Raw genomic sequence first — 13,868 nt, forward strand, 5'->3', positions numbered from 1 at the left:
GCTAGATGTATGAGGACTATTTTCCACTCTGCTGAGCCGCTCTCCCGGCGCAATTAGCACCGCTTGAGCAGAGGCCTCCCACTCCCACCGCAGCCCCGCCAGCGCCCTGCAGCCATCAGGGCGCATGGAGCAAAGGGAAGCCTCTGTCACTCAGTCACCGCCACCCGGGGAAGCGGCCACTGTAGACTCAGCACCTTCCGTCCACCTGTCCTGGCACCGCACCTTTCCGTGCAAGTTTGTCTCATTCTCACAAGAGGTCTTCAAGGACATCATGGATGGCAGCGGCTTGCAGACTGAGAATTGGGGCCTCCTGGGGAGCCGGGCAGGGGCATGGTGGGCTGGCTGGGAGGTCGCCACATTACTCAAGGTCGCTGAACAATCCCCAGAAACTGGCACACTCAGGAGTCGGGAGCCCTTCACTCCATGGGGTTCCCTTTACTCCATGGGGTTCCCTTTACTCTATGGGGTTCCCTTTACCCCATGGGTTCCCTTTACTCTACTGGCTTCTTTAAGCCTTGCAAACGTCTCAAGAAAAACATTTCTATTTCATAGATGAGAAAACCAGAAATTGAAGAGGTTAAGAAGTTGGGAACAGCAAGAAAGTGGCTGGGGAATGCTTTAAGTCTCACACAAATGAAGGGCATCACCCCGTGCCTAGCTCCAGTAGCTCAGCAGCTCTGGCCTCTTCCCGCCTGTCCTGACCCTCCCCAGGCCGTCCGTCCTCACGCTCTTAGGGTTCCTCTTAAAGAGCAGACATAGAGTCCCCAGCTGAGCTGTTCTAAGGGGTCAGTTTAGACCATCGGTTCCTGGGATGGAGACTCTGCTGGACGAGGCCTGACCAGGGGCCGGCGGGTGCTGGTCACCCTCACTCCTGTGAGCCTGTCCATTCTCATCAGTCCCGGTGGTCCTGTGAGGACAGAAATCGGGCACGGATCTCGAATGGCACTCACCAAACATGGCTCCGCACACCAAAGCATGCAACTGTTCTCAGTTCTCATTCAAGACACTTCCCCTCTCCCCAAACTGTGGAGTTAAACGAGTAGGATGTCCTTAACTACAACTTAGATACCTAGTTTAGGGCTAAATTATATCCTGTTATCATTCATTTAATTATCACAACTTCTAAAAGTCCCTCACGGAGGTCCTGACTTCTAACGGCATCTTCCCCCAGCAGACGGGCCGCGTTTGGGGAGGGGAAGCGGCAATCGGCAGCAACGCGCATCGACCGAGTCCTCTGTGTGCGGCCCGCGCTGGGCAATGACAAGAAAACTGCAAACGCATCCGGTGATCAGATATTTGTACAACACATTCAAAGCAGCACTGGCACAAGGTCAAAACAACCCAGTGCCCATGGGCAGATGCCCGGATAAGCAAAGCCGGGACTCCCATCAGCGCAGTATTACTCAGCCTCAAAAGGAAGGAGGTCCTGACATCGGCCACAGCGTGGGTGGGCCTTGGGGACATGAAGCTGAGTGAGATAAGCTGGTCACCAAGGGACAAACACCATAGATCCCACTCACAGGATGCACCTAGAGAAGTCAAATTCAGAGGCACAAAAAGCAAAGCGGTGGTTTCTAGGGGGTTGGGGGATGGGCTGGGGACTAGTGTGTAGCGAGCAGCTTCAGTTCGGGAAGATGGAAAAGTTGGGGAGGTGGTGCTGACAGGTGCACAGCACTGTGCCTGAGCCTCGCGCCACTGACCCGTAGGCGGGAAAATGGCTAAGATGGCACACTTATGTCATGTATATTGTGCCACGATTTAACAAAATTAAATATAAGAGCAAATAAACATGCATTCCAGTGGGGATACTGCAGGTGGCACACGATAGCTCAGATGACGGGGTACAGAGCAGTGCATTTTATGTTTGTCCATTGGGCTCTTCTGTGGCTAGAAGTTCCATTTCTCTCTGCTGCAAGATGTCATTTTGTGAGCAGCAGAGTCCACTGAGCTACTCAGAGGAGCACTGAGCCAGGCTGAGCGTAGAGGCGCAGGCAGGTTCGTGCATCTCTGGGGTGGAAGGCAACTGACACAGACCAGACACATGAGAGGGATGGGCGGGCTGGGGTTCAGGGAGGCAGTGGAGACTCCCTGGTTTTGTTAAGTAGCCGGGATGTTAAGTAGCCTGGTTTTGTTAAGTAGAGTGGATGGAGATTAGACCAACCCCTAGCCCTTCCTCCAAGGGAGCACTGAAAAAATGTGTTGCATTTGAGAGAGAATATAATACACCAGGGACACCCTTTGTAAAGTGCAAGCAACTTACTCGCAGAAGCTACTCTCACTACCTTATGCCAGAGCTGGGAGCTCACCTAGGAAATAAAATATGGTCTCAGCCTCCACACCGTGACCTGGACCCGTCTAGACGCTGAGCCCAGGGCTCTTCCTAGGAGGCTGAGGCTTGTCCCACAGACCTGAGCCCTCACTGCGGTCCTGACTACGGTGTCTGGCAAGTTCTGAGACATGAGCCAGGCCTAGGCCGGCTCCGGTACAGCGTCCGGGGCCACTCCTCCTCGTCCCGCTAAGAGGAGCCTCTGCAGGCCCGTGAAGGGGTGGGCACCTGATTCCTGTCAGCCAGACCACGGCAAGAGGGTGCTGCCAGCACTGTGGCCTTGCCACGGCCAGGGACGCTATTCCAGGCTGGTGGCTGGTGGGGCTGGCGGGGCGGCCAGCGGGATGACGCCAGCAGTGCCTTTTGCTGGGTGTGGCAGCTTGGAGAGTGCAGGTTGGGGCAGAGGCCTCCAAGGAGGATCAAAATCTGTAGGAAAAAATCCCCTCCACGTGGGTTGTGGGTTTCTTTAGTTTTCAAAGCACCTTCCCAGCCCTTGTTTGCTTTCATTCTCTTTCTAAATACCGAGGAGCGGGTGGGCGCCAGGCTCTGCGACAGGCTGTAGGAGCAGCGGGGTGACAAGGCAGACAGGGCCTGCCCTCATGGGACTCAGTGTCCCCAGGAGGAAAAGCCGCCCTTTAGTTGCCGCGCTCCCTAAGTGCTGCCTGCAGGCTGTGTGAGAGGACGGCGGGGCCTGCAGGGCTCAGGGAAGGCTGTGCGCCAGGCCTGCCTGCACGTGCTCACAGGGCCAAGCAAACCCAGCAGATGGTTCACCCCAAAGAAGCTGAGCACCGGCTCAGGGCAGAGCCAGCCTGGGACTGGGCTCGTGGGCTGGTGGGCGGCTCCTCCCTCGGGCCGCCCCCTCTGGGAGCCCCCACAGGGCCTGCCCCTCCCCTGAGGTCTTCCAAGGCTGGTGTCCAGGGCTGAGGGCAGGAGAGCACCATCTCCCTCCAGGCCCCAGGAGGACCTGCTCCACATTAAGGTGGCTGGGTCTTGGCCCGGCCGAGCTGCACATGAAGGCTGCAGGCCAGAACCCAATGGGCTTCTCACAGACACACAGCAATGACAAGGCAGGCCAGGGTTTGGGTCAGATGTTCTGACTAAATGCTATTGCTCATGTCACTGAGCAAGAAGAGCCAGAACAGCAGCAAATAAACCAAACTGAGAGCAATGATGCCAGACTCTGACCCCAGCCCGGCATCTGAGCCAGAGAGAAGGCTCCGTGTGCTTGCTCGGTTCATAGTCCATGGTTGGCACATGCGCAAATCATCACTTTACTTGCAAATGGAATAAAGGGACAGTGAGTATGTGAGAAGAGAAAGAATGAGCTTGGGTTAGGAGGAGAATGTGTGGGAATGTGGAGGAGAGGCAGAAGGGACTGGCTGGGAGGAGAAGGGCAGAGGGTCCCGGCGAAGAAGGATGGGCGGAAGCAAGAGAGGTCCTCAAGTCCTCAGGGTCGGCCACTGGGCTGTCAGTCACGATGAGCAGAGCTGCTGTCCAGTGCTGGCCGGAGAGGGAAGGCGGTGGGAGAGGCCTGAGGAGGGCACCGTGACTGTGTCACCACCTGCTAACTCAGGAAAACCCCACCCGGCGATGCCCTAGCGACGACCATTCTCGCTGGTCAGAGGTCGTCGGGCCCGACAGGAGGTGTAAATCAGCAGGTCCCCTCTCTACTCCCCTCTTCATTACCTGGAATACACCACATGGACAGAGACTTGCACAAATTCCCAACCTATCCAGGTCAAAAGGGCAAATCAAAGCCGGAAGTAACCAGGCCACCATGCTCCCCACAGTGGGGCTGGGAGTGAGGAGAACCCCAGGATTTTAGGAATCTTCAGGGAGAAGATTGGCCTCTGCAGTGTATTGTCCTCCTGCCACCCCTCGGCTTACCAGGTCACCCTTCCCGCAGCAGCTCTTCTCCCTCCCCGCAGCCTGTGTCCCCATGGCACTCTGGAGGGGCCCCCGGGGAGACACGGGGAGTTCGGCTTCCCTCTGCGCGTCTGCTGTTACAGGGCCTGTGGCCATCTCACTTCCGGGAGGCCTCTGTCCTCCGCCTGCAGGCCCCAGGGAGGCTGACGAGGGCCCCGCACCCTGCACCCTGCTCTCTGGAGGCGCACCTCCCTCCAGGCCGCCTGCATGCGGAGGGAGTGAGAGCCAGGGAGGCCTGCCCTCTGCCTCCCGCACGCCCTGACCCTCCAGCAGGGCTGCTCAGATAGACCTCCAAACTCTCTGGCCTGGCCCTTCCCGCTCTGGTTCCCAGGCACTTCGGGGTCATTCCTTTCGGTTCCTGTAGATCACAATAGGAAGTAGGACGGGCCGTGCCATGGGCCGGGTGCATCCACCGGCACTCCGAACTGAGGGACCCTGAGGACCAGAAACTCTGAGGGTGGAGTCAGAGCGCAGGCCTGCAAGAGGCGGGTTGACGCAGCCGGGGAACAGAGTGGAAACTGGGGGCTCCAGGAGCTGAGTTGGGGGGGGGCACGCGGTGTGGGGCACCCGGTGTGGGAGGCGTGGAGGCCGGAGGCTGCACGCTGAGAGCCGGTTCCAGCTGGGCTCTGCCACCGACTGACCACCTCGCATGGGAATCAGGTCCCTTCCTAGCTCCTCACTTTCCCCAGCGGCAAAGTCACAAACTTCATCATGATGTCGCTGGGCCCTTGCCATGGGACCTGCCAGGGCCTCTGAGCTCCACGCTCAGGCAGCTGCGGGAGCCGCAGACCCGCACACACGTGCTCGGCATAGCGGCGCCTGTGTTTGCGGCCTGAGGTTCCATCACTCACAAATAGGCAGCAATGCGCCCACCGGCCGGCAGCGAGGAAACTAATAACGGCGACCAGAAGGCGGGTCCTGGAGCAGCAGCCACGGCCCCACGCAGACCCGCCGCTAATGAGTTTTCCTCGTGAGCTGATGGAGGACACTTGCAATAAAGTTTAATGTGGAAGAACAAGGTGCATTTAACCAAGGCTGTAAACATCTCTAATTCTATTTAAAGCTATAGGGTGCAGTACATTAACATTTAACAATCAGACACCAAATTGGTGCGAAGCTAATCGAGCTGTGTTTATTAGAATGCAGGCAGCGAGGCATCTTTTATCAATGGCGCCAGAAGGAGAGGCCGCTGGCGGCCACCGCGGGCTGCTGTGTGGTGAGGCGGCTCCTCCGGGCCAGCGCCACGGAAAGACGCCCACTGCTCGGAACAAAGTGCACCGGCCGAGCAGTGGCAGCTCAGCGCCAAAGGCTGCCAGCCTTGCGCATGTTGGGAATCATTTTCCCACCAAAACAAACTGATTTTGAAAATGTGGAATGTGTAATTAATTCAGAATAAGCAGAGGCTCACCCTCAACTCTACTGGACGTCTGCAGAGTGCACACTGCCAGCGTGTCCTCCTCAGAGAAACTCCCAGATGCCTCTGCAGCCCCGGGCCCCTCCCTGCTTCCGGACCTGCCAGCGGGGGCTCCCCACCACTCAGACCTCCCCCGGGGGTTCCAGATCCACATTTCCCAACAGCTTACCTCCTTGCCACTCAACGTGTGGCCAGGGGCCTGAAGCGTGGCCGTCGCTGGGAGCCAGGCCCAGACTTCCTGGACCAAAACCCACCCTAAGGAGATCCAGGGGGTCACGCCACGCTAACCCAGGAGCATTAGGCACCTGGCCCCAGGGCTCCCCACCACAGCTGAGGCTCCCTGGCCACCCTGAAGCCAGAGCCTCCTCCACACGATGAGTCTCTTCTGTTTTCCATTTCAGAGAGCAGCTTGTGTCTAGTGGATGAGGGTGGGGTGTGCGGAGGGTGGGGGGCAGTATCCCCACCATGTGGTTGCTTCACCTTATAATAGGCCTCAAAAGTCCGAAGCTGGTCTCCGGGTCGGGACCCTGGGAAGGCATGCTCCATGTGGGAGCCAGCCTAGAGGCCCCTCCGACCCTCGTGAGTCTCCCCGTGCCCTTTCCCTGCTGCCGCCCCTGCTCTCAGTGCTGCCCCAGCCTGCGGTGTCCCGTCCGAGCCTGGGGCCTCCCGTTAGGAGAGCTCGAGTCCCAGGCCGGACGCCTCTCCCCTCGTTGGGCAGGTGCCTTCAGGGCCCGGAGAGGCCCCTCAGAAAGCACAGTGTAACTGGTGCTCGAGGCTGCAAGCTCAGTTCTTGCAGGTGACATAGTGGTTCCTTGGGTGACAGTCGGTGCGATTCCTCGCTTCCCGTGCTGGGAAGCTGCTGGGACACACACTGTATTGGACAGAATTCTCTGCTGCCAGGTGACTAGCTGGAATAAAACCAGGGATTGGAGAATAGGAAAACGGGGGCGTTCATTGATGCAAGAGAAGATCTGCAGGGAGGAGAAGAGTCGGGGCTTAGAGGCTGAGAGCCAGATCTAGTGTCCAGGACCTTCTCCCTGCTTCTCTCTCAGCATCTCCTTCATTTTCCCAGGCTTCTCACTTGGTAAGACATTGCTATGGGCAGATATGATGTGTGACATCCCAGCTTAGCTGCCCACGGTGGATTATAGCTTCTTTCTCCCAATGACCAGCTAGCCAGGATGCCTCCGGCGTGCTCTGGACCAATCGTGACCCAGCTTAGGTTGTAGACGTGCGTATCAGGGCTGGTGGTGAACAAGGCCATGGACAGTCCCAAAGAGCATCAGCTGTGCTCGTATCACAGTGAGCACTGGGGCTATGGGTGTGTGGGATGACCCAGATGCCTGCGCACTGAAAAGTCAGTGTCCCGTGTCGCTGTCATTCCAACGAGTGCCAGGAGTGCATAGGTCTGGCTGTTGTTTACCCTGTGAACTAGGAGTCATGAAGCTTTAAGGAAGCGGTGATCCTAAAGAAACCCCAACCCTTTCCCACCACAGCTGCTTAAGTTCAGGCTTGGGGATGCCTCTTCTCACCTCCTTATTTCCCGCGATGACTCCTGGCCACACATGGCCCAGGCCAAAACTCCCCACCGAGCCTGAGCATACCCACTCTGCCTGTAAGAACCACTGCGTCCTGAGCAATAAGCTCTTATTTGTTCTAACTTCCTTGAAACATGCAAGCAACTGTGCATGTTGCACACTTCTTATGCACAGCTGTGCCCATAGATGCCTTCCAGTGAAAACAAGCCCAAAAACTCTTCTTAATTTCCATTTGCATGATGTTCCTTCTTATGTGTCCTCGGAAATGTCCGTGCATGTTTGGGGGCATATTTGGTAGCGAATGAATGGGTAGACCTACTTTGTAAGTTTCCTGTGACAGTAACGTCAAAATCTTTCCCCCCAAAGGAGCACCAGGATCACATCATGCATTGCTCCCCGTCGGACAGAGCGTGCATGGAGTCTGGCGGTCAGAGCAGGACAAACCCTGGTGGACATGGCTCCCCCACTCCCTCAGGAAGCACGGTCAGTAGGGGCCGTGGTCCTGCAGCTTCCTCCGTCCTCCTCCAGCAGGTCCCCTTGCACACCTTAGTGTGCATTTGGGAGGCTGTGATGAGATTTGGAGAAAGAGCCTGAATTTAATGAATCCCAATGACTTGTTAGACCAACTTGCAGCTACCAGCTCTGAAAAGCTGTTCTTCTCAGCAGAATGAATTCATTTCCATGTGTGATGGCCCTAAGCTCCCCAGGATTTGAGGGGTTGCTTTGGGGTGATTTAAGTTCAATCCAGTTCTAAAGGGGCCTGGGTCTTCCTCCCCCATTGCCGCTCCCACCATCTCCTTTCCACATTCCCCACTCTCCACTACACCTGGCACCCTAGGGCCCACTGGCCCATATGGCTCTTTGTGTATATTAGGAAATCCCTTATTTCCTCAAAACATCAAGTCCCCATGTCCTGCTGCTTCTCTGCTGTAGAACGTACGATAATATGCGTGTGATAAAATGATGTGAGCACTGTCTAACCGCATACCCTCCTCCCTAGACATGCTCTGCGAAGTTCCAGTGCATCCTTCCAAATGGTCTTTCTTCCTCAAAAGCTGTGCAGTGTATTCCCCACCTGTGAAACCTGGCAGAGCAGGAGGGGGTGAGATGCAGGTGTAGCCAGAGTGGCTTCCTCTTTGCAAAGTCAGGTTATTTTTGCTTCTGGAAAATCATTACCTGCTCTCAATTTGGACGCTTTCCAAGAAAGCACAAGAGGGCTCGATTCTATTGGACATCTCAGAGCCCTCACGGCCAGCGTGTCCTCCTCAGAGAAACTCCCAGACGCCTTTGACCACACGCGGGCTCAGACCCAGAGGGGCGCACAAGCTAGCATGGGTCTTTGGGAGTGTTGCTGCAGAGCTAAGTTCATAGGCAAATATTTATGTTTTCAAGTTACAGCAACGAGAGCCTTTGATGGTAATTTCATTTTGAAAAATGCACACTGGTTTTAGCATGAATGTTAGCAGTGTATTTGTGTAATGATTTATTGTCTCCAGAATCTCACAATATCACTAACCCACTTTAAGAATTCTATGAGAGGGTAAGTCACCTTTATATAAACACTAGTGGCCCAGTGCATGAAATTCGTGCATGAGGGAGGGGGTGTTCCTCATCCTGGCCTGCACCCTCACCAATCTGGGACCCCTCGAAGGATGTCCTACTGCCAGTTTACAGGGATCAGGCCTAAGCCAGTAGTTGGACATCCCTCTTGCAATCCGGGACTGCTGGCTCCTAACCGCTCACCTGCCTGCCTGCCTGCCTGATTGCCCCTAACCACTCTGCCTGCCAGTCTGCTCTCCCCAAACTGCCCCCTGCTGGCATGCTCACTCCAAACTGCCCCCCCACTGTCCTGATCACCTCCAACTGACCCCCACTGATGGCCTGCTTGCCCCAAACTGGCCCCCCTGCTGGTCTGCTTAACCCCAACGGCCCCGCAACCCACCAGCCCGATCACCCACAACTGCCCTCCCCTCTTGGCCTCTAACCTCCTCTACCTTGGCCCTGCCACCATGGCTTTGTCCAGAAGGTCTCCTGGAAGGTCTCCCAGTCTAATTAGCATATTACCCTTTTATTAGTATAGATAGAGGCCTGGTGCATGGGTGGGGGCCGGCTTGTTTGCCCTGAAGGGTGTCCTGGATCAGGGAGGCGGTTCCCTTGGAGCGTGGGGCAGCCTGGGCGAGTGGCCTGTGGTGGTTTACAGGCCGGCCACACCCCCATAGGGTGAGGGTCCCTGCTGGGGGGGGGGGGGTGACCAGCCTGGGTGAGGGGCTGAGGGCTGTTTTCAAACTGACCACACCCCCTTCAGGGTAGGGGTCCCCTTTGGGTGCATGGCCAGCCTGGGTGGGGGCTGAGGGCTGTTTTAAGGCTGGCCACACCACCTTCAGGGTGGGGGTCCCCACTGGGGTGGCTGGCCAGCCTGGGTGAGGGGCTGAGGGCTGTTTGCCAGCTGGCCACAGCCCCGGGAAACCCAGGCTCCCAGCCCCTCCTTGAGCAGAGGCCACAGCGGCTGGAAGCAGGTATCTGGGATTTATTTATCTTCTATAATTGAAACTTTGTAGCCTTGAGTGGAGCCCACAGCCAGCCAGGACAGGTGGGAAGCTTGGTTTCCTCCATCACCGAGGGCAACCCAAGCCTCCTGTTTGCTCCAGCTCCTTGGCCACCACTATCTTGGTTGGGTTTATTTGCATACTCGCTCCTGATTGGCTTGTGGGCATGACTTGTGGGTGTGGCTTGTGGGTGTAGCAGAGGTATGGTCAATTTGCATGTTTCTCTTTTATTAGATAACATGAGTCTGAGACGATTAGAGGATAAGACACTTGACCAAGTGAAATTCACATGGTTGCACAAGGGGCACCGCTTACACTCAAGGCTGTGTTTAAAGTATGTAATTTATCACATGTACATGGTCCATACGTAACCAAACAATGTCTGTCATGGGCAATAGTAACCCAGGGCGCACTCACGCAGAAAGCAGTGTCCTTAACCACACGGTTGGCAGGATGGCCCTCGCGAGAACGAGTCATCTTCAGTGAGGCCCTGGGCAACTACGCCACACGATCCTGCCGGACCCCCACCCAAACCCACCAGGAAGTGCACACAGGTTCAGGAGGGCAAGGCCCTTTTCACAGTAGGGTCCTTAGGACCACCTTCCCAGGGCGTGCATTTCCCATGCTCCCTAGACACGTGAGCACTGTCTAGCCGTATGCCCTCCTCCCTGGACTTGCTCTGCGAAGCTCCACCCTGAGGGCCCGGCAACACCTCGCTCCAGGGAGTAGACATCCAGTCAGAGTGGTGGCCTCGGCCCAGATCCCGGAGGCCGCTTCCTCAGTGCCAGGATGGCAGCCCCTGCTCCTCTGGAAAAGGGTAAGGCCTTCTTGGAGGATGCCTGTTTCTGTGCAGGGCTGGTCCATGCTGCCGCAGGGGTGGGCCCGTAGCAGGGCTCTGCTTGTCTGTGGTGGGGGCTTCAGAGACAGTTCGTTGTCCATTAGACCTCAGACTTGCCCACCACATGCCTGTCTCCCCATAAATCGCAGGGTCAGGGCATCGGTTTACAAGGGCGCCTTGTGGAGTATCTGGGGGCAATAAGCCGTTTGCTCTGCTCTGGGGGCCCTGGTAAGGCTGTCTGATCTTCTGAAAACCAATCAGTCCGTATCTACCACTCACGCCTTGGCCTATAGTGGCATTCCTCTAGCTATACTATATACCACGAGCTTAATATCACAGACACAGGAAGATAAAAGATTAATATTAAGATGTAAAAATTAAAATCCAGAGGAAGAAGCTGAAACTTGGGGAGGGGGTTGGCTCAGCAGAGCATCTCCTTGGATACCCAGAAAACACTGTCCCAGAAGACTTGTCCACGGGCCAGGGCCCCACTCTTGAGGGGAGGAGCCCAGCACCTCTAAAGGCACCGGAACGCCCTAAGAGAGGGATCCCCACCTCACAGAAGGCACAAGTGAAAATGCAAAAACAAGGACTTCGCTTCCAAGGGCTCATAAATAACTGGGTGGCAGAGTTGAACAGGACCACGGAAGAGGACGGGCTACAGCGTGTTCTCCTGGAAGAGGATCTGGGCATAGACAGTGCTGGTGGGGATGCCCTTGGCCGTCCGCGGGGGCTTGGTCAGCTCCAGCTCGGCGTAGGTCAGGTTCTCCTCGGCGATCCGCGGCTGAAAGACACAGCACACAGCCTTGCTGTGAGCACCGTGGGCTCCGCGCACGCTCATTCACAGGCTCACGCTCTCATTGCATTCAAAGGGGAACAAGTGCACACAAATTTACAAGGACATATAGAACCTGAATAAACTAATACACACATCTTATCGTCATGCACAGACCACTGTGCCCTGCGGAGACACCATGATTTAATTTGAGTCAACATAGAACACTGGCAAAAATTAATTAAACAGGAGGCCAAAGTAAACTTTAATTCTGAAAAGTGAAAACAATGCCACTAACAGTCTCTGATCTAAAGGAAAAATGACAGAAACAAAAATCTTAGAAATTAATAGCAAAACTAGAATGCTACCATCTAGAAATTCTCTGAAATGACTTGAGCCATATGAAATTAAAGTTTCAGAATATCTGGGAAATAATGATAAATAATACTTACCAGAACCTAAAAAATACAGTACTCAGTGAAAAATCAGACTTAAATATTTATATTAAGCAATATGAGTTAAATGGATGAAGCATCCAACTGAAGAAGTTAGAAAAAGAATAAAATAAATAAATTAAATAAAAGCAAAGGACCAGTAAATTAAAACCAGGCTGTGTGAATCCGAAAACAAAAAGACAGTTGAATTAGTAGAAACATCCAAAAACTTGTGCTTTGAGAACAATAAAATAAATAAACTGAAAATAGCCCTAGCCGGTTTGGCTCAGTGGACAGAGCATTGGCCTGCAGACTAAAGGGTCCCAGGTTTGATTCCAGTCAAGGGCACATGCTTGGGTTTCGGGCTTGATCCCCAGTGGGGGGCATGCAGGAAGCAGCCGATCAATGATTCTCTCTCATCACTGATGTTTCTATCTCTCTTCTCTCCCTTTCCCTTCCTCTCTGAAATCAATAAAAATATATTAAAAATAAATAAATCAAAATAAAAAAATAAACTGAAAATATATAAAAGGGAAAAAATGAATAAAATAAGAAATAAGAAAGGGAATATAATGTAAATAAAGAAAAACTTTGAAATTAAAAAACTACTTTGCTCAACTTACTGCAAAAAATTGGAAATATGGGATAAAATGGGTAATGTCCCAGAAAAATATAAATTAGAAGCATTAAACTCTAACAAATATGAATGTACTAATTATCATCAACAAAATAAAAGAAAGTGAAAAAAGGAAGAGAGCATAAAGGAGGGAAAAGGAGAAAGAAAAAAATATTGTCAAAAGCTCTCTTGCACAAATAGGCAGTTTTATAGGAGAATTTCTAAGAAAAAACTTTCTTTAAGGAACAGATAATTCCAATATAATTAAAATTATCCAGTGCATAAAAAATTTAAAAATTCATATTTTAGAACAATCTCATTTATTAATATAAATTTTAAATCAAATTTACTCAGTGAGAATGAAGAAGTATATTAAAAGTTAGATAATCATGTTAAGTTAATTTTCTTTCAGGAGTGCAAAATCTATTACTATAATTTACAATAGTAATAGATGAAAAACCATTTTGTTATCTTTATAGATACTGGAAATTCATCTGATAAAATTTAATAACCTTTTTAAAAATGAATTTTGAATAAAATAGGCATAAATATGCATATATTTACCATGTTTAAGGAGCATCATTGAAATAAATATTTGGTGATCCAATTCCAAGGATTTTAGGAGTATAAACTGCAATCATTAAAATATTGTGGTGCTGGCAAATGAATAGACAAATGGAACTGATGAGAAAATCCAGAAGTTAACCCAAATATTATTTTTCAATAAATGGTGGCAGGATACTTGGGTAGCCATTTGAAAAATATATTATATCCCTGTATCAGTCTTTATACCAGAGAAGTTCCAGATGAATTTAACATTTTAATGTGGAAAATAAACTCACAAAAGTGCTAGAAGAATGTGTGAAAACATTAAAAATAATTTCAGCATGTGAAGTGTATTTCAAAGTATGATACAAAATTTGGAAGCGATAGAGAAAGGATAAGGACATTTCCATGCTATATACGGCAACATAGTCTCTAAATAAAGTCAAAGGACAATTGAAAAAATGAGGAAATATTTGTAACTCATATCAAAGGGCTTTACAATTCAACAAAGAAAAAATAACGGGCAGGACCAGAGAGCTCACAGGGGAGGAGACACAAATGACTGACAGCGAAGGGAGAGCCAGCCTTCCTCCTAACAAGAGAACTGGGACTTACTACCACACTTTGACCTCAGTTTTTGTGTTTCAGGAGAATACACTGATGGTTGCCTGAAGGGAGGGTGGGAGATGGGTGAAACAGCTGAAGGGAAATAGGAAGCACAACTTCCACTTATAAAACAAGCAAGTCACGGGATGTAACACACAGCACGGGGAACACAGTGATGATATCACCATAGCTCTGCACCGTGACAGATGGGCACTAGACTTATCGCGGTGATCACATCATCAGGAATACAAACGTCGGACCACTAGCTGTACACCTAAAACTAATATAACATTGTATGTTATC

General features: G+C 52.2%; 1 protein-coding gene across 2 annotated transcripts in view; it reads right to left on the reverse strand.

The window, feature by feature from the left end:
* Nucleotides 1-9,958: 9,958 nt before the first annotated feature.
* Nucleotides 9,959-13,868, reverse strand: part of VSTM4 (V-set and transmembrane domain containing 4) — a 103,052-nt gene continuing 99,142 nt past the window's right edge. Inside the window, exon 8 of one of the 2 annotated variants that reach the window (XM_081105198.1) lies at nt 9,959-11,372. In XM_081105198.1, coding sequence (XP_080961324.1) covers nt 11,247-11,372 — 126 coding nt within the window. In that variant the 3' untranslated portion in view covers nt 9,959-11,246. The remainder of the gene's footprint in view (nt 11,373-13,868) is intronic. The other variant, XM_081105199.1, reaches the window with a different exon arrangement.

Source organism: Myotis nattereri (genome assembly GCF_964212035.1).
Source record: "Myotis nattereri genome assembly, chromosome: 13".
In the NCBI taxonomy this organism is placed as follows: domain Eukaryota; kingdom Metazoa; phylum Chordata; class Mammalia; order Chiroptera; family Vespertilionidae; genus Myotis; species Myotis nattereri.